We start from the raw sequence: 20,275 nt of genomic DNA, 5'->3' as shown, positions 1-20,275 counted from the left end.
GTTTAGGTAGAGCAAGCTCTCAGAAACAGCAAATGTGATGATGATCAGATCGTCTGTTGTAGTGATGTTGGTTGAGGAATAAACCGTGGCGCAGATACCAGAGATAACTCCTCTACCCCTCTCAAAATACAGTCATGGGATCTTGTAGCTCAACCTAAGAGAGCAGAGATGTGTAGCCACCTGGGTTGGCCACTTTCTCACACAAAATGGAAGAACGCAAAGGTTGCAGGGTAAAATGGACATTGGCAAAGAAACCAGCAGTCTGCAGAATCCCCTGTATTCTAGCTGTCACAGAAACCCGACAGAATTGTAACTAACAAGCTGCGCATATTAATGAAGCGATTTACGGTGATTCCCAGGCACAATGGACACAACAGTTAAACATTCTATGGAAGGCCAGACATTCCGGTGCCAGTGGAGTCTAAGACAAAGGACACCAATAAGGTGTAAGGAACCGCCCAGTGATCGAGGGACAGCCCCTTTATTGGGGAAATTCAAATCAATCGATTGGGAAGAGACCCAATCGATTGCAGGTTTAGAGAGGGTCCGCCCAGAAGGAGACGAAGCCCCTGGGGACCTATAAAAGACAGGTCCCAGAACTGATTCGCTCTCTTAGCCGGCCCTCCCAGCAGAACATCTTAGCAGCTCTCGAAGAACCTTGAGAAGGAGAGGCCTGGCCAACAGCAGCCGCCATCAAGTAAGTGTCATACAACGCACGCTACGAGAGTAGACACTCCTGACCCCTTTAGTCCACACCGACTGGAAGCCTGCGGATCCAGGACAAAGCAAGAGGCCGTTGTTCCCTGATCCGGCAGTTCCCTTATTCCAGATAAGTATTGGCCTGTTAGTGGTAGGATTAGCCTAGTCTTGTAGTTTTATATGCACAATTAGTAGATAACTGTATGATAATAAATGTGTCTTGTTTGAACTTACTAACTGGTGTCTTGAGTTATTGGTCTGAACTTGAACTTGAAACTTGTGGCGGTATCTTAACGGTACCTGGCGACTCTAGAGCTAAGGAATGAAACAGAGCCAAATTGAGTGTAAAGCACACTCACCCAGAACGAGCAACACATGATCTCATATGAAAGGCAGTGCCGCTGGCTGTGCAGTACTACCTCGGCCCTGACACTTGGGGGGGGGGGGGGGGGGTCAGCCTGCGTTACGTGCGCAAGTGTGTGGAGTGAAGACTTGAACGCGTGACTTTCTGATCCAGAGGCATGAGAGCTGCTTGCTGAACCGCCGCTGGTACCTGCGTGGGGCTGATATTATTCCAAGGGAGACCTTTGCTTCTCGCGTGTGAGTTATCATGTTCCCCTTCACTGTGTTTTACAGTCGCGCCCTCAACTCATGCAGATTGAGGTCTGGTTTGTGAAAAGCAAGAAAATGAAAATAAATCGCTTATTGTCACGAGTAGGCTTCAAATGAAGTTACTCTGAAAAGCCCCTAGTCGCCACATTCCGGCGCCTGTCCGGGGAGGCTGGTACGGGAATTGAACCCGCGCTGCTGGCCTGCTTTCAAAGCCAGCGATTTAGCCCTGTGCTAAACCAGCCCCTAAGTGACTGTGTACAGGGTGTAATGATTGAAGAGGCAATTTTTTTTGTCGGATATTACCGTCCTCGTGATCTTTGCAGCAGTAATGCCTATTTAGCAATAAAAATATATTGCAGAGCCACACTGATCTAATCATCTGTGCCATTGCATAATGTGCTCTTACATAATCAAGGACGGCAGCTGGTGCAAAGAAATATTCAGAATGTAGGTGGGTTATTGCAGTTCGAGCTATGAGTAAGGACGTTATGTGGGCATATTGGTTTCAAAATCGTGGCTAAAAGAGGCCATGGCTGAAATGGAGAAATGTTCCTGTTTTGCAGTAACCACAGTAATCTTTTTGTAAATGTTGCCGTTGATCTTCCCTCTGCCCTGACTTCCAACTTCGAGTTCCCACCACGAGCTCCCGCTGTTTGTTACTGTGTGACAGGAGTGTGCTGGGAAGGTTTTTATTGGCAAGGTCAATGTTGTTACCCATGGGAAGGTGGTGGTGAGCCGCCTTCTCGAACCGCTCCAGTCCCTGTGGTGTAGGCGCACCCACAGTGCTGTTCGCACATTCTTGACCTAATTTTGACACAGTTACTGGCTGTACGCCTGCCGTACAGTTCCTGCACGTGGGTTTCTGTTCTTTCTGGTTCCCTGGCTTCACACCTTTGGGTATAGTTAGAATGTCCAGTTGGCGATAAAGCACCCTTGTTTCTTTTGCATAATTGAGAGGCCCAGAACTGTAGGTCCCTAGGCTGGACTCCTGGTCAGTGCAGAGTTGAAGTGCCAAGGCTTGGGGTGCTCTGATGGAATCCAGTGTCTCTTAGCTATGCATTCAGCCTGAATTTCACAATTGGCATGGGTAGATAGCTCCTGTTGGATACTGGCGAGAACAGGGCAGACCACGACTAGTGTTTCCGTCCATAAAGGGTTAAGTCTGTTTTTTGATCGGTCTTACTAAAGCAACAGCTTGTATGTAGAGAACCGTTTTTAATGGAATGAAATGCCCTGTGGTACTTTACAAGAGCAAATATCAAATCACATTTGACGCTGAGTCACGTACGGAGATATTAGGGCACGAGATCAAAAGGTTGGTCAAGGAAGAGGCTTTGAGGAGCCTCTTGAAGTAAGAGAGTGAGGCCGAGAGGTTTAGGGGGGGGAATTCTGGAGCTCGACGGTGAGGCAGGTGGAAGCATGGCGGCTAACATAGAACACAGAACACAGAAGTAAAGGTGAAGTCAGCCTGAGAGCTGATGGGGGTCAGGGGGTACCCTGATGATGGATGATTGATTATTCAAGTCAGGGTGCGAGCAGCAGAGTTTTACTTGAGCTCAGGTTCAAAGTGGGAGTTCCGACCAGGAGAGCATTGAAATAGCCGAGTGTCGAAGTAACAAAGGGGTGGGTGGAAGATGTAGTTGTGAAGAGTGACTACATTTTGTATCAACGTGGCTCATTACTGGATAACGAGGATATGGGCGTGATCTGACCAAGCTGTTTAACATGTTAAATGGGCAGAGACTCCGGACTGATCAAGACAGAGCGGGAAATTATCCTGAAGTGCGCACTGTGCCATTCAGGAACACAATCAGGAAGCACTTTCTCCTCATAAAAGGGAGCGGAAAACTGGAATTCTCATTCCCAAAAAGGCTTTGGACGTGGGAGAGGGCTGTCAGTTGGCGCTCTAAGACTGAGAGGGAGTGGGGGGATATCTTTGTTACGTGAGAGCAACCATGTAGATGGAGCAAATGTGCGCGTGTAGAGTTGAGGTACAGACCTGCCTTGTTCTCGAATGGCGACTGCCTGCCAAAGTTGTGATCGCTGCTGGAGGAGTGAATGCACGGTCACTAACGTTGCTGCTCGTTGTTTTCTTTTGCAGGAGATGCTGGATCTGTACAGGGAGACGCTATGTCATTACCTGGGAAAGGGGAGGCGTTACGTGAATGCACAGTGCCGAGGCCTGGAGCCCTGGCAAATCATCACCATTACCGCCGTGACTACTCTGCTGGCAGTGTGGCTGCATGGGTTCCTATTCCAACAGCAAAGTAAGTTTAGAAGGAACTGTGGCAATATTGTTTTGAAACAAACTTACATTTGTACAGCATCTTTCACAACATCAGGATGCCCCAATGCTCTTTCCAACCACTGAAGAACTTCTGAAGCGTAGTTACTGCTTAACGTTGGAAAACCTGCTGTCACAGCAAGCTCCTACAAACAGTGATGTAATAATGATCCGATAATTGCTTTTTAGTGATTGACAGATGAATGTTGGCATGGACCACAGGAAGAACACCCCGGCTCTTAGAAACTGTGCCATAGGATCTATCGTTTCCCCTGCGGGGGAAGATGGGCTCGGTTTAGCATCCCATCCGATAGGCGGTACCTCCAACGGTGCAACACCCCCTCGGCACGAGCACTGGAGTGTAAGCCTAGGGTTTTGTGCTCAAGTCTCTAGAGTGGGACTTGAACCCCCAACATTCACAGTCCAAGGTGGATGTGCCGCTGAGACACGGCTGCAAGCTCATCAAAAGTCTTCCTACAATTCTGTCACCTGAGGTTTATGGGAGGAACGCAATCAATGAAGCTTTTTTTTGTGGCTTGGAAGCAGCGTGGGTTAGCTTGTGGATCGGTCAGGGTGGGACAGACTCCAGATCATCCTACAGAAGATCCACAGGTTCACCGTGAAGTATTTCAGCCGTCCCTGATTCGGCTACTTTGTGATTCGTGTTTATTTTCTAACTTCTGACATTTAAAAATCTTACAAATCTCTCCACAGGTATTTCCTCAAGGCTTAGGAAGTTATTTTTCAGAATCGTAAGGAAATTGCCATTCCTGGCTGCCTCGGTGAGTATGTTTTTCTGTTTTAACAAGCCACTATTTATTTTTATTAAGCAAAGCATTGAGGTTGAATTGCTGCAATAACCTCCTCCACCGCCGAGGGGACAAGTTCCTGGATCCCTGCCATTTGTAATGTTGTGAAGAGACACAGCTGCTGTTTTGTGCACAGTAAACAGCAAGGAGGTCATGATCGTTAGACCTGTTTTAGTGTAGAGTCAACGCGCCCGCAACATGTGCCAGGCTCAGCCGGATACAATTTAAGGTTGTTCACCGGGCCTGGATGAGCAGATTCTTTTGGGGTGGAGGACAGGCGCGCAAAATATGCGGGAGGACCAGCGTACCATGTCCACCTGTTTTGGACATGTCCAAAGCTTAGGGGATTTCGGCAGGGGTTTGCGGACATTATATCCACGGTGTTAAAAACAAGGGTGGCATTGAGTCCAGAGGTGGCGATTTTCGGGGTGTCGGAAAACCCGGGAATCCAGGAGGAGAAAGAGGCAGACGTTCTGGCCTTTGCTTGGAGGGACTCATAGAAACATAGAACATACAGTGCAGAAGGAGGCCATTCGGCCCATCGAGTCTGCACCAACCCACTTAAGCCCTCACTTCCACCCCATCCCCGTAACCCAATAACCTCCTCCTAACCTTTTTTGGACACTAAGGTCAAATAAGCAAGGTCAATCCACCTAACCTGCACGTCTTTGGACTGTGGGAGGAAGCCGGAGCACCCGGAGGAAACCCACACAGACACGGGGGGAACGTGCAGACTCCGCACAGACGGTGACCCAGAGGGGAATCGAACCTGGGACCCTGGCGCTGTGAAGCCACAGCGCTATCCACTTGTGCTGCCCACAAAGCCCCCGAAGTCGGAGACCTGGCTATCGGACATGGCTAGCTTTCTCTGTTTGAAAAAAATCAAGTTGAGAGGGTCATTTGTTCGGGTTCACCCGGAGGTGGCAACCGGTCGTTGACTTTTTTGTGGAAAATTACTTCGTCAGCAGATGGGGGTGGATGGAGGAGGGGGGGGGGGGGGGGGGGGGGGGGGAGTATTTTAGATTAGAGTAGGGGGTCAATAAGGGTGGGACCTGTACTAAAGGTAAATGGCTTTTGCTCGATGTTTATGGTTTCATGTATATTGTTTATTTTGTTGTTACTATACCAAAAATACCTCCATAAAATGTTTATTAAAAAAAAAGATCTGTTTTAGTGGTTGTTTATTGAGGGATAAATGTCGGCCAGGACCCTGGGGAGAACCATTCTTCGAAATAGCGTCGTGGAGTCCCCCACCTGAGGGGGTCAGATGGGAATTTGGGGGTTAATGTTTGTGGGGATAATTGGCCTTGGTTTTTGTGCTCCAGTCAATGGAGTGAGTGGGACTTGAATCTGTGGCTTTCTGACCGAGGAGTTAAGAGGATTACCGATCGAGCCTATTCCAACATATGTTTTTTTAAAAAACCCTCAACCCTCCTGCCTGTGACAGGGCTGTCTCAGTGATGCTGGTTGAACTCAATGTGCCACTTGCTTGACACCTGGTATGTACCCGAGCCCGGTTGTTACGCACTGTGGGACTTTTATTTGGGGTGGGAAAAGTTAGGGAGCTGACATAGTCTCCGTGTAAAGTTACATTCTCCTCGGAGTCTTTGTGTTGGATGTCTTTGAGGAAATCAAACACAGTGGTTCACACTGTTGCCTCACAGCGCCAGTGTCCCAGGTTCGATTCCCGGCTTGGGTCACTGTCTGTGCGGAGTCTGCACGTTCTCCCCGTGTCTGCGTGGGTTTCCTCCGGGTGCTCCGGTTTCCTCCCACAAGTCCCGAAAGACGTGCTATTAGTTAATTTGGACATTCTAAATTTTCCCTCCGCGTACCCGAACAGGCACCGGAATGTGGCGACTAGGGGCTTTTCGCAGTAACTTCATTGCAGTGTTAATGTAAGCTTACTTGTGACGATAAAGATGATTAAATTATTATTAAAAATTAATTGAGCTGTGGATGTTTTGCTGCCAGTGAACAAGAGAGTTTACAAAAGATTTTATTCACCTTTGGGTGCATCGATCTCCTGTATCTTGAACCTTTCCCTTGGAATTGTGAATTGTTTGAACATTAAGAGATGGTAAAAATATTAAACTATTCAGTGCATTTCTGAAATTGGTTGTACATGGGCATTGGGGGCTTTGTTTGCAACTGCAAGAGTTTGGGAGATCGCTCATTCAGACCTGCCAATTTCTCCTGGTTTTTTGGGCATCCTGACTTGCAACGTGATAGAAATTCCAATTGTGAAGTTTGTCGGAGATTATTATTGTGCTGCAAATTGTGCATTTGATTGTGGAGCACAGAGGATACCATTTAGCTCATTGTGCCCATGTAAGCTCTTTTAAAGAGCTGTCCAATTAGTCCCTGCAACCCCCCCCCCCCCCCCCCCCCCATCTTCCGCAGATTTTTCCCCAATAATCCTGCAAATTAGTTTTCTCCAGCTACTTGTTCAACTGCTTTTTAAAATTCCCAATGGAGTCTTCAGGGGAATGTGTTTCAGATCCTAACAACCCTCTGTGTGGAAAAAATGCTCCCTCATTTCTCCTCCAGTTCTTTAACCAATTATTTTAAATCTGTAGCTTCTGGTTACTGACCCACTTACATGGAAACCTCAATACTTTCTGTGGCAGCGAATTCCACAGATTCACCACTCTCTTTGGGAAGAAATTTCTCCTCACCTCAGTCCTAAAAGGTTTACCCTGTATCCTCAAACTATGACCCCCTAGTTCTGGACTCCCCCACCATCGCGAACATTCTTTCTGAATCTACCCTGTCTAATCCTGCTAGTTTCCATGAGATTCCCTCTCATTCTTCTCAACTCCAATGAATATAATCCTAACCGATTTAGTCTTTCCTCATCTGACAGTCCCACCATCCCAGAAATCAGCCTGGTAAACCATTGCTGTACTCCCTCCACAGCAAGAACATCCTTTCTCAGATAAGGACACCAAAACTGCTCACAATACACCAGGTGTGGCCTCACCAACGCCCTAAACAATTGCAGTAAAACATCCCTAGCATACCATTTGCCTATTTTTAAAATGAATTTAGAATACCCAATTTTTTCCCCCCAATTAAAGGGCAATTTAGCGTGGCCAATCCACCTACCCTGCATATCTTTGGGTTTGTGGGGGTGAGACCCACGCAGGCATGGGGAGAATGTGCAAACTCCACACAGACAGTGACCCGGGGCCGGGATCGAACCCAGGTCCTTGGTGCCGTGAGGCAGCAGTGCTAACCACTGCGTCAGTGTGCCGCCCTCCATTTGCCTTCTTTACTCTGCTGCATCTGCGCGCTTACTTTCAGCGAGTGATGCGCGAGGACACCAAGGTCTCGCTGAGTATCCACCTCTCAATTTACACCCATTCAAATAATAATCTGCTTTCCTATTTTTGCTACTCACGTTTATCCACATTATACTGCATCTGCCATGCATATGCCCACTCACTCAGCCTGTCCAAATCCCGTTGAAGCATCTCTGCATCCTCCTCACAGCTCACCCTCCAGCCCAACTTTGTATCATGTGCAAATTTGGAGATGATACATTTAACTCCCTCATCCACTTACCACAGGAAACAGTTTCTCCCCCACGTGCTCTGTCAGATCTCCATTTAATTTTGAATTCCTCTATTAGGTCTGCTTAACCATCTCTGCTTTAAGGAGAACAATCTCAGCTTCCCCAGTCTCCAGGTAACTGAAGTTGAACATCCTTGATATCTTCTTAAACCCCCCCGCACCTACCCCAAGGCTGGACGTCCCTGCTAAAGTGTGGCGCCCAAAGGCGGACACAATACTCCTGAGGGGTAACTAGTGATTTTGAAAGGGTTTTGTGTCAGCTTACCCCTTTGCATATTTGTGAATATGTACCACCGGGTCTCTCTGTTCTTGCATCTCTCTGAAAATAATTTAATTTAGATTACACTGCGTCTCCATGTTGATCCTCTGAATGTCCATCACTTCACGTTTACCCAGGTTAGGTGGATTGGCCATGATAAATTGCCTTAGTGACCAAAAAGGTGAGGAGGGGTTATTGGGTTACGGGGATAGGGTGGAAGTGAGGGCTTAAGTGGGTCAGTGCAGATTCGATGGGCCGAATGGCCTCCTTCTGCACTGTATGTTCTACGTTCCACCCACATGAAATGACATTCACCATGTGTCTGCCCATTTCATTAGCCTGTGTCTTCTTAAACGGTGCTAATATGTTGTCACTGTTTGCTGCATTGCCAAGAATCACGTCATCTGCAAACTTTGAAATTGTGCCACCTACATTTGCATGTAGCTCGTTGACATGTAACATTCATCTGTGAGGGCAAATGAAAGACTGTAGTCCAGACTGGTTATTTAAATATATATTTTATTGGGTGTTTTTTTATCATCGTGAGGTGCTGGGGATTGAATAACAGCGGCCGACTCATAAATAATGATGAACGAGAAAAGGCACAGTCCCATCCAGCCTAACCCATATAATAGTGACATCTGGTACGTTATACAGATACTCCCCAACCACCTGGAGCCAACTGATGTCTTGGGAGAGGTGAGAAAAGAGATTTTAAAAAGCCTTGGGTAATTTGGAGTGGAAGATATTTTGGTAAATTCCTCTCTCCGCCCCTTGAGGCAATTGAAGTCTGTTTAGATTAATGTTACACTGCGCCTTGTGCCAGAAACAGGCCAGCTCTTGCTTGGAGGGAATCCAGTGAGTCAGTGGTCACTGTGCAGGCAATGTGGCTTTGATCCAGAGTGATGTTTCCTTTTTCCTGGACCCTGATTGTCCAACCTGCTGCCATTGTGACTTTTCTGTTCTGCACATGATCTGAATCACCACAGCTTACAGCACTATCGTAGGCCTGACTCTTAGAGAGAGAGCAATCCTGAGCTATCAGCACCATCCCAGCCTCTGCTCCATACCTTCAGTCACTTCAAATGTTTCCCACTTTCTTTCCTCAAAAGATGCAGTGTTCTGGGTTCGAAACATTTCTTGTGGTGGAAAATTCCTAGTCTAGTTCTCCACGGAACGTAACTGGCCAGAAATGTCGTGATTGTGTGTTTGTCCTCTTTTTGGACAGCTGTGACTGAGTGCTGGAAAAACGTAGAAACTAGGGGGTGGAAATGAACCATTAAAAAATTTTTTACTCTTAGATCATACAAAGGATTTTTCTTTTAACCATCTCCGATCAACATGGTGACAATGTCATGATTGTGTTTTGAAGAAAGGAAACAAGAGGATCTTTATCCCAACAAGCAGGGTGGCTGATTGTGAAGCGTTTGTCGAAGTGGAACAGAGGGCATTGTGGTTTTGGCTGGCGTTCACATCCGCATTTCTCTGCCTGTGGACTTCACTCTGAGCTGCAACGTTCTGGCTTTGTTCTTGGAGTGTGTCCAAGTCTGTATCAGGCACACAGTTTGGAGCTGCATTTTGTTGAATCCTGAATTAGGCCAGGAAATACTTGGTACTGATTAGTGTTTTTTTTTTAAAAATTCGCTAATGCTTCATTACTGCAGAGTGATCTTTAATAAAAAGGAGAAACACCCTCCGCGCTGCTTGCTCCCAAATTGTTAAATCTACAAATGACCCCAACTCTTTCGCTGGTTCTGGCAAAAGTCAGTGGCTAAAGGAAACGGCCTCCAAACTTGTATCCTTTTTAAGAAACACAGATCAAAAAACGGAGTTGGCACTTGTACCCAAAGAACGTCATTCTCACAAGCTGGGCAATTCCTGCTGTTATGTGTCATATGAGCACATGGATCAAGGTTAGCAGCGACTCTGAGGAAGTGCGTTGTGGCCTGTGGTGCATGTGCCCGAATATTGGAGCACATTTTAACCTTTTTGACACATTCCCATCAACAGATACAGAAGAAACTCAACACGGCTCTGGACGACCTCTCCACAAGCGTATTAACCCTTAAGGATGGAATGACGTACGTCACGTCCCTGCCTGCGCATGGATTGGAAGAGTCTGAGCTGCTGTTAAAGCTTAAAGACTACAGCACAATTGGTACATTATTACTGTATTTTTAAAAAAATCATTATTTTCCTTACGTTCCCTGCCAATATCATAGAATTTACAGTGCAGAAGGAGGCCATTCGGCCCATCGAGTCTGCACCGGCTCTTGGAACGAGCACCCTACCCAGGGTCAACACCTCCACCCGACCCCCATAACCCAGTAACCCCACCCAACACTAAGGGCAATTTTGGACACTAAGGGCAATTTATCATGGCCAATCCACCTAACCTGCACATGTTTGTGACTGTGGGAGGAAACCGGAGCACCCGGAGGAAACCCACGCACACACGGGGAGAACGTGCAGACTCCACACAGACAGTGACCCAAGCCGGAATCGAACCTGGGACCCTGGAGCTGTGAAGCAATTGTGCTATCCACAATGCTACCGTGCATAAAAATTACACTTCCAGATTTTTGCTGAAACGTGGATGACTTTAATTCTGGCCTCCGAGGTGCCCCGGACATTCATTGCTCCCACTGTTGGTGACCATGTTGTCACACCTGCCTTGACCCTAAGCTCTGGAATCCCCTCCCTGAACCTTTCCACCTCTGCCTCCTCCTCTAAGACACTCCCAAGCTTTTGGTTAGCTGTCCTACTATCTCATATGTGTCTTGCCGCCTAGTTTTGTCCAATAAAAGCCCCATGGGATGTTTTTAGCAAATTAAAGGCACTATGAATGCAGTGTGGGCTGCCGTTTCTGCATTGCTTTGTATCAACTTGTTTAGTGCACTGAAACCCCTAGTTGCAACCCAAGCAGATTCTAATCATAGAATCCCTATAGTGCAAAAGGAGGCCATTGAGTCTGCATCGACCCTCTGAAAGAGCACCCTACCCAGACCCACTCCCCCGCCTAACCTCGTAACCCCATTTAAACTTTTGGACACTAAGGGACAATTTATCATGCCCAATCCGCCCAACCTGCACATCTCAGATTTTTTATTTATTTAGTGATGACTGAGTTAACTGTTTCCAGGCTACAGCAACTAGGAATGGTTGTATTTTACTGGACAAGTAATCAGCAGGCCTGGACTAATGACCTGGGGACATGAGTTCAAATCCCACCTTGGGTGCTGATGAATTTACACTTTAGTTAATTAAATAAACGTGGGATTAAAAAGCGAGTCTCAGTTACGCGACCATAACACAACAGGATTGTGGTGGAGACCCATCTGGTTCACTGATGTCCTTTAGGGGAGGAAATCACCATCCTTACCCGGTCTGTCCTACATGTGACTCCAGACCCCCCCAGTAATGTTTATTTTTTAAATTTAGATTACCCAATTATTTTTTCCAATTAAGGGGCAATTTAGCGTGGCCAATCCACCTACTCTGCACATTTTTGGGTTGTGGGGGCGAAACCCACGCAGACACGGGGAGAACGTGCAAACTCCACAGGGACAGTGACCCAGAGCCGGGATCGAACCTGGGACCTCAGCGCTGTGAGGCGGTTGTGCTAACCACTAGGCCACCGTGCTGCCCTTCCCCCCCCCAGTAATGTTAGCTGCCCGATGAAAAGGTCTGGTAAGCCATACAGATGTATGTCAATCTCACAGTCACATTAGGAATGGACAGTAAATACTGGCTTTGCCAGCAAAGTCTGCACTGCGTAACTGAATTCTAAAAAGTAGCCTATTCGTATTCAGACTTGGTCTTGGCACAAATTCCCCATTCTTCAAGTTGAGCATTGAGTGTGTTCCTTGACTAGACATGCTGCTCTCCAGCGCACTGGTGCCAGTCCGTGCATTTTCCACGGTGCAAGAGACTCTGTGCCAGTGGAAAGATCTGTGATCGCTCAGGCGTTTTGCTGCCTGCGCTCAGCTGATTGGTGTAGTTAGTAACTAGTTCCACAATGGCAGCAGTGGTTTTGAGAGGCGTGTGTCTAATCCGCTGAATCTGCATCTTGTATTTTGTAGGAGACGTACATTGGGAGAATGGGCAAGTCTCGGGAACAGTGTATAGTGGTGAGGAGAAACTCACAAAACTGATGGTGACGGTAAGAAGCGGCTTGATGTGAATTCTTTGCAACACAATGACCAATTCTGATTTCTGAAAATTCTCGTCTCTACCGTCTCAAAACCTGTAACTTTCTCTGTAGCCCACTCCTGCAGTTGAATTTTTGTCGATTTCCTTTCTGCGGTCAGTGCCAGCGTCGGATCAGTTGTCTCGGGTGGATGGGAGCATCTCCTGCAAGAGTGAAGGAATCTCCAACCCATGTGTCAGCTCCTCAGATCTGGCAGCAAAGCATTGGCAAGGTGTTAGACTGTCAGACCAGTTCAGAGAAAGCTGACTCCTCGGGTGAAGGGGTTTGTCTTTATGAGGAAAGGTTGAGCAGGTTGGGCCGATGTTCATTGGAGTTCAGAAGAGTGAGATGCGACCTGATTCAGATACAAAGGGCAGAATTCTCCCAAACAACCCACTGCCAAAAAGTCAGAATACCGCTGGCGTAAAATCCCGGTGCAATTCTCCCAAGGGTGGGTTAATGGCAGGTCGCTCTTCCCACTGGCAGACACCATTTGCATCTCATGAGTGTTCATTAAAACCGCTGCCCATCAAGCCTTTCAGTTAGAGTCTCGCCAGCAGGAATTTACATTGGCGTTAAACCCGATTGCGTGCACAAGGGGTCCTCAGCTCGCCAGAGACTTCAGGGTGAGTGCAACAACTTCCTGTCATTTTTTTTCTTTTATAAAATTCGAGTACCCAATTATTTTTTTCCCCCCAATTAAGGGGCGATTTAGCGTGGTCAATCCACCTACCCTGCATATCTTTGGGTTGTAGGGGTACAACCTTCTGTGATAGTGCTGCGCTGCTCCTGAAGTGCTGTTCACCACTGCAGGAGCAGACCAGTTCCTGCCTTCATCTCCAAGCCGGGCTGGTCTTCACGGACAATACCGTGATTCTGGACCCATGGACTCTCCTGTGTCACCAACTTTGATCAGTACAGCGCCTGGGGTTGGGGAGTGGAAGAAAATACAGGCGCCTCCCTCCCCCTGGCGCCACACCAGAGTCCATCTGGACAGTTTTGTGTGCTATGGGACTCCTGCAGCCCCCCGGAACTGAGGCCCAATATTCAACTGGGGGTGGAGTGTTGCCTGGGGAGGGGAAGGGGGGAGAGGGGGAGGGGGGAGAGGGGGAGGGGGGAGAGGGGAGGGAGGGAGGGGGGGAGGGGGGGGAGGGAGGGAGGGAGGGAGGAGAGGGGGGGGGAGGGAGGAGAGGGGGGAAGGGAGGGAGGAGGGGGGGGAGGGAGAGGGGGGGAGAGGGAGAGGAGGGGAGGGAGGGGGGGGGGAGGGAGGAGGGAGGGAGGAGGGGAGGAGGAGGGGGAGGGGGGAGAGGGGTGAGGGGGGGGCAGAGGGGGAGGGGGAGGGGGGTGGTCTAATGAAGACAATGGGAGCAATGTGGAAGGAGGACGTGTGGAAGGAGGGAGGGACGTGTGAGGGTGGGATGGGTGAGGGTTCACGATGGCACGCAGAGGGGCAGGGAGGTGGATGAAGAGAAGGAACTTGGAAGACAGAGTGGCCAAAGGTGGTTAACTGGAAGGGGATAGATGAAGACTCCAGATGTGATGGGTGGAGGCCCAAGTGGGGCATGGGCGCGCCACAGGTGATAGGCTCGAGGGGAAGGGTGGCTGAATCGACGATCAGACTTCTTCTTGAGGCTGGACGGGTGTTTAAACATGGCGCCGGCATCTTTCAGCCCATCAGTTGAGGGTGGGCAGGCGGACGGATCAGCTGCCTACTCCCCAGGAGACCTGGAGGGGAATTCCCTGTGCATAATTAATAAGCTTCCAAACGCTTAGTCTGGTTAGTGGGGAAAGGTGCTGCCGGAGTTGCCCGTTACTGAACTTAGTCTTAAAATGGAAGAATTCCACCCCAAAGATTCTGAGCAGTCTTCACTTGATAGAAACTGAGCGGGTGTTTCCTTCAGGAGGGAATCCAGAGCGAGGGATCTCCCATTTAACACGGAGATGAGGAATTTCTTCCCTCAGGATGTTGTCAGTGTTGGGAATTTTCCTCCACCAGCGACCTGTGGAGACTGGGTCATGGAATCTATTCCAAGCTGAGTTGGACAGATTTTGGATTGTCAAGGTTTATTGGGGCTGGCAGGAAGTGCAGTTATGGCCACAATCAGATCAGCCATGATTTTATCGAATGGCAGAGCAGGATGGATGGGCCGAAGGGCCTGTCACTGCTTCTTATGATCTTATGTCCAATTTGCCTCTTAACCCCGGTGCCTGTTCTGGGCCATTAGCACATAGCACATGATAAGGAGGAACTTGGGATCGTTTTACACAGTAACTTCTTTATTTTTAGTTTCAGCAGCACGCAGCCTGGGTAGAGTTGAGAGTAACCTTGCGTTTCTACGCCACATCCTCGGGACATTCCAAAGCATTTCACAGCTGTTTAATTACTTTTGCAGATAGTCACTGTTCGTGCTGTAACTGCTGATTTGCGCAGAACAGGCTCCCACAAGGAGCAGTGAGATCCAGGACCTGAAACTGTCTCTGGCACACCTTGTGTTACCTCAGTTTAAAACTCTGTCCTGAGTGTGAAACAAGCCTCCGCCAAGATAGAGCAGTTTAACACTTCACTGGGGCTTTGGCAATGACGGAGCACCGATTCTCACTGTCTTATTACTATCTTTCTTTTTTTTGACGGTTTCGGGGTGGCAAGGTAAGCGCAGTGGTTAGCGCTGTTGCTCACAGCTCCAGGGTCCGAGGTTCCATTCCACCCTTGGGTCACTGTCTGTGCAGAGTCTGCACGATCTCCCCGCGTCTGTGTGGGTTTCCTCCGGGTGCTCCGGTTTCCTCCCACAGTCCAAAGATGTGCAGGTTAGGTGGATTGGCCGTGCTAAATTGCCCTTAGTGTGCAAAAAAGGTAACGTGGGGTTACAAGGATAGGGTGAAGGTGTGGGCGTAAGTAGGGTGCTCTTTCCAGGGGCCGGTGCAGACTCGATGGGCTGAATGGCCTCCTTCTGCGCTGTAAATTCTGTGATTCTAAGAAGGTGAAGGGCCCATTTCTTTCACTCTAGTGTGTGCAGAGTTTGTCTTGTGACTCACTCGGTACCATGTTTACGGCCTGCTCCTGATGAGGGGGGGGTACCTTTGCCTTTAGCTACCCACTGGATACAAATTAAAGGCAGAGCCCGTTTCACCACTGAAAGAGGGAAATAATAGCCAGCCCTAATTAGAAGGCGTGTCAGAGAAAAACACAAGTACAGTCTCTCTTTTGAAGGACGAGCTATCATTAAATGTGCCAGAGGGAAACAAAAAAAACAATTTTTAACAAATTAACTCAGGAGAATTTTTTGATTGCAAAGTTTCAATTCAAGTTCAGCGACTTCTAATTAAGAGTTGGACTCCTTACTCATTATAAATGGTGTAGTATTTGTATCAGTGGGCTTGTAATCTGCAGGCCTTGAGTTTAAAGCCCACTGTAGAATTTGAATTCAGTTGTTTGAGGAAAGTAAATTTGGAAGTTAAAAGTGACCAGCAAACAGTTGGATTATCGTTAAGAACCTAATGGTTCACTTATGTCCTTCAGGGAAGGCAACTTGCTGTCCTGACTTCTTCTGGGCTCAAAGGTGACTCCAGATTGACTCTTAATTGCCTATGAATTAGCGAAGAAGACACTCACTAATATTACACGGAGCAAGCCGAAGGCTGCAGAATGTTGGTGGATTCCTGGCTTCAATGATCCTTGCTGTTGATTTTAAACTCTGGGCAGTGTAGAGATAGGGAGAGGAGCTGTGGAACTAGTTACAAGAGTGCGAATGAAGTTGGGAAGAAGTGCTGCCATACACGTATTGTGCTGATGAAATAGCAGAGCTTAAGGAGTTGGGAGTGGGGTCTCAATGTGCTTTACAGCCGATGAAACACTTTTGGCGGGCCGATGTAGGGCAACACGGAAAGCAATTTCTGCACAGCAAGTTCCCACAAACAGCAGTGACATAAATGATCAGGTGATCCCTCAACTGTGTGTCAGAAAGCTAGGGGGTTCGAGTCACATCGGAGACTCTCGAGGATGTAATCCAGCCCGACACTCCAGGGCAGTACAGAGAGAGCGATTCACTGACAGTGCTGTCATCGTTCAGGTGAGACATTGACAGGCAGCCTGCTTTCTCCTTCCAGATGGACGTAAAAGCTCCCACAGCACAGGTTGAGAACAAGCAGCGAGTTCTCCCCGGTGTCCTCTCCAATATTGTACAGATTCAAAGGGAAAGTAGATAATCTGATTGGGGGGGGGGGGGTGAGAAAGGAATGGAAGAATGTGTTGATGGGATAAGATGAAGCTCGCTATGAGGAGGCTCGCGTGGGACATCATGGACGCGTTGGGCTGAATGGCCTATTCCTGTGCTCTAATTAGTTTGGCAGTTCAGCAATAAATTATGTGACCGGCTAACCCAGTTTGTTTTTTGTTTTCAGGTTTATGGAGACTTTGCCTGGAGTAACCCACTCCACCCAGACATCTTCCCTGGGGTGAGGAAGATGGAAGCAGAGGTTGTTCGGATGGCTTGTACTCTCTTCCAAGGGGGGCCAGACTCCTGCGGGACGGTAGGTAGATCCCATACACGCACTGACGATGGTCGTCTTCCCGATGTGGGAATGTAGGAGGCCACTCAGCCCCTCAGAAAGCCAGTTTTCCCAGCGCAATCAATACCAACAGAGCAAGAGAACAAAGCGGATGGGAGTGTGGTTCAGTGTAAGGGAGCGCAGGTTACAACAGAATTACAGGCAGGGGAACTGGACAAATTGGGCAGCACGGTAGCATGGTGGTTAGCATAAATGCTTCACAGCTCCAGGGTCCCAGGTTCGATTCCCGGCTGGGTCACTGTCTGTGTGGAGTCTGCACGTCCTCCCCGTGTGTGCGTGGGTTTCCTCCGGGTGCTCCGGTTTCCTCCCACAGTCCAAAGATGTGCGGGTTAGGTGGATTGGCCATGCTAAATTGCCCGTAGTGTCCTAATAGTAAGGTTAAGGGGGTGAGTTGTTGGGTTACGGGTATAGGGTGGATACGTGGGTTTGAGTAGGGTGATCATTGCTCGGCACAACATCGAGGGCCGAAGGGCCTGTTCTGTGCTGTACTGTTCTATAATTCTATAATAAACTGACGGGGCGAGACTTCCCACACATAAAGACTCCGCCAATATTCCACCACATAAATTTGTATTTTCAAATGTAAGTTATAAATGGTTGAGTGAACACAGCACCCGCGTTTATTCTTGGAGTTAGCAACAGCCTTCTTTTCTTCAAATGTTACCTGCGCTCAGGAGGAAATCTCTGGAGTTTAGTGACAGCATTTGGCCCATTCAAGCCTGATCTGCCATTCAGTTGAATCAGAATCGATAAGAACATCAGAACACTAGGAGCAGGAGTCGGCCATCTGGCCCTTCGGGCCTGCTCCGCCATTCAATGAGATCATGGCTGATCTTTTTGTGGACTCAGCTCCACTTACCCGCCCGCTCACCGTAACCTTTTATTCCTTTACTGTTCAAACATCTGTCTTAAAATATTCAACAAAATAGCCTCACCTGCTTCACTGGGCTGGGAATTCCACAAATTCACGACCCTTTGGGTGAAGATGTTCCTCCTCAACTCAGTCCTAAAATCATCCCCGTTTACTTGCCACCACTCCATAATCCTTTGATAATCCCACCCAACAGCAGTGTCGATCTCAGCCTGAAAAATTCCAGTTGTGTCCCAGCACTGTGGGTCAACATGTCCCAGGAGCTGTACCCTTCTCTTTCCTGAATGCTTTGGCTCTGACTTTAAGATGATAGGATTGGATTGGATTGGATTGGATTTGTGTATTGTCACGTGTACCGAGGTACAGTGAAAAGTATTTTTCCACCTCATTCTTAATTCCCCGACAGAGGAATGAGTTACTTCTATCAACCCGATCTGATCATTACTCGCACATTTAGATAGATAGAAGATAGAATAGATAGAACAGTACAGCACCGAACAGGCCCTTCGGCCCTCGATGTTGTGCCGAGCAATGATCACCCTACTCAAACCCACCCTATACCCGTAACCCCCCCCCCCCCCCCCCCCCCCCCACACCACCACCTTACTTTTTAGGACACTACGGGCAATTTAGCATGGCCAATCCACCGAACCCGCACATCTTTGGACTGTGGGAGGAAACCGGAGCACCCGGAGGAAACCCACGCACACACGGGGAGGACGTGCAGACTCCACACAGACAGTGACCCAGCCAGGAATCGAACCTGCGACCCTGGAGCTGTGAAGCATTTATGCTAACCACCATGCTGCCTGAAATTTGATTAGGTCGCTCCTCCATCTCCAAGATTGAGGGAATCCATACCCTATGGGCATTGGAACTGCACCCCAACTGTCATTGTGACTTCTTGGGTCTGTTCCCTCCATTCTGGCCTCTAACACTATTGTACAAAAATGGAAAGGCAGGTTGTACCAATGTCCACAGAGGGCTTGAATCTCACGGTGTGTCAGTGAGAGACGGTGCCTCAAGTTAGTCAAGGAACGATAATAAAACCCTACAGCGAATTGGAAGTTACTGGGAGTCAAGAATTAAATGAGTGCAAACAGTGGCTGGCCCTCACTGCTTAGCTGTGCATGAAACTGTGATAAGGGACTCCTTATTGAGGCGAATCTGGTCACTTAAATCATTTTGAACTGAAAGTCTGCTAAGTTTCAGACGTTGGAGATCAGAGTTCATGAAAAGCATATTTTTTTTTTTTAATAAATTTAGAGTACCCAATTATTTTTTCCAATTAAGGGGCAATTTAGCGTGGCCAATCCACCTACTCTGCACATTTTTTTGGGTTGTGGGGGCGAAACCCACGCAGACACGGGGAGAATGTGCAAACTCCACGCGGACAGTGACCCAGAGCCGGGATCGAACCTGGGACCTCAGCGCCGTGAGGCGGTTGTGCTAACCACTAGGCCACCGTGCTGCCCTATGAAAAGCATATTTAATGTTAATTTCAACTCATTTGGACACTGGGGTAAGTAGGTTTAGGATTACTGTCGGCCATTTTGAGGTGGAATAACACTTCTTAAAAACAATAAATTTAGATACCCAATTCTTTTTTTCCAATTAAGGGGCAATTTAGCGTGGCCAATCCACCTACCCTGCACATCTTTGGTTTTTGGGGTTGAGACCCACGGAGACACGGGGAGAAGGTGCAAACTCCATACGGGCGGTTAACGGGGCCAGGATTGAACCCAGGTCCTCGGCGTCGTGAGGCAGCAGTGCTAACCACTGTGCCACCCCAAGGTGGGATAGCAAACTTAATTTGTCTTTTTTTGTCACGATTTACCAATTTGCTCCCCCCCCCTCCCCAAGATGCATGCAGGCTCAGATATCTTCTGAGTTAATCGTGACATTATCACTGGTCAAAGGTAATGTGCCATGTAGCAATTTTATATTTTATCAGCATTATTCGTTTGATAACTTTTATCTTTCAGGAACCAGGTACTTCATAAGTGATAGGATAGTCCAAAGGCTGCGTATCTCTTCATATTCTGTTTGTCAAGCCAACAATATCTGGCTATAGCACTGAGAGCTTATACTCCAGAATTAGGCATTCCCTTAGTCACACTGTTCCAGTACAGCTACAAAACTGGCATCTATCTAATATTGTCGAAACTTGCCCAGATATGTCCTGCCCACAAAAAGCAGGACAAATCCAACCTGGCCAATTGCTGCCCAATCAGTTTACTCTCAATTATCAACAGAGTGATGGGAGGGGTCATTGACATCAATGACACTAAGCAACATCCTGCACATTTGATGCTCATTACGGGTTCCACAAGTGCTGTTCAGATCTAGATCTTGTTTCAGATTTGGTTCAGGCGTAAACTCCAAAGGTGAGGTTAAAGTTTCTTTTTCTTAA

General features: G+C 48.0%; 1 protein-coding gene across 1 annotated transcript in view; it reads left to right on the top strand.

Moving 5' to 3' along the window:
* sgpl1 (sphingosine-1-phosphate lyase 1) overlaps positions 1 to 20,275 on the top strand; it is a 79,559-nt gene that overhangs the window by 16,892 nt on the left and 42,392 nt on the right. Inside the window, exons 2-6 of the mRNA XM_038782700.1 lie at positions 3,413 to 3,578; positions 4,310 to 4,377; positions 10,247 to 10,394; positions 12,319 to 12,398; positions 16,824 to 16,952. Of these exons, the coding sequence (XP_038638628.1) occupies positions 3,413 to 3,578; positions 4,310 to 4,377; positions 10,247 to 10,394; positions 12,319 to 12,398; positions 16,824 to 16,952 (591 nt within the window). The remainder of the gene's footprint in view (positions 1 to 3,412; positions 3,579 to 4,309; positions 4,378 to 10,246; positions 10,395 to 12,318; positions 12,399 to 16,823; positions 16,953 to 20,275) is intronic.

This window comes from Scyliorhinus canicula, chromosome 22 (genome assembly GCF_902713615.1).
Source record: "Scyliorhinus canicula chromosome 22, sScyCan1.1, whole genome shotgun sequence".
In the NCBI taxonomy this organism is placed as follows: domain Eukaryota; kingdom Metazoa; phylum Chordata; class Chondrichthyes; order Carcharhiniformes; family Scyliorhinidae; genus Scyliorhinus; species Scyliorhinus canicula.
The sequence above is the reverse complement of the archived record's forward strand: the minus strand, read 5'-3'. Positions and strand labels throughout refer to the sequence as shown.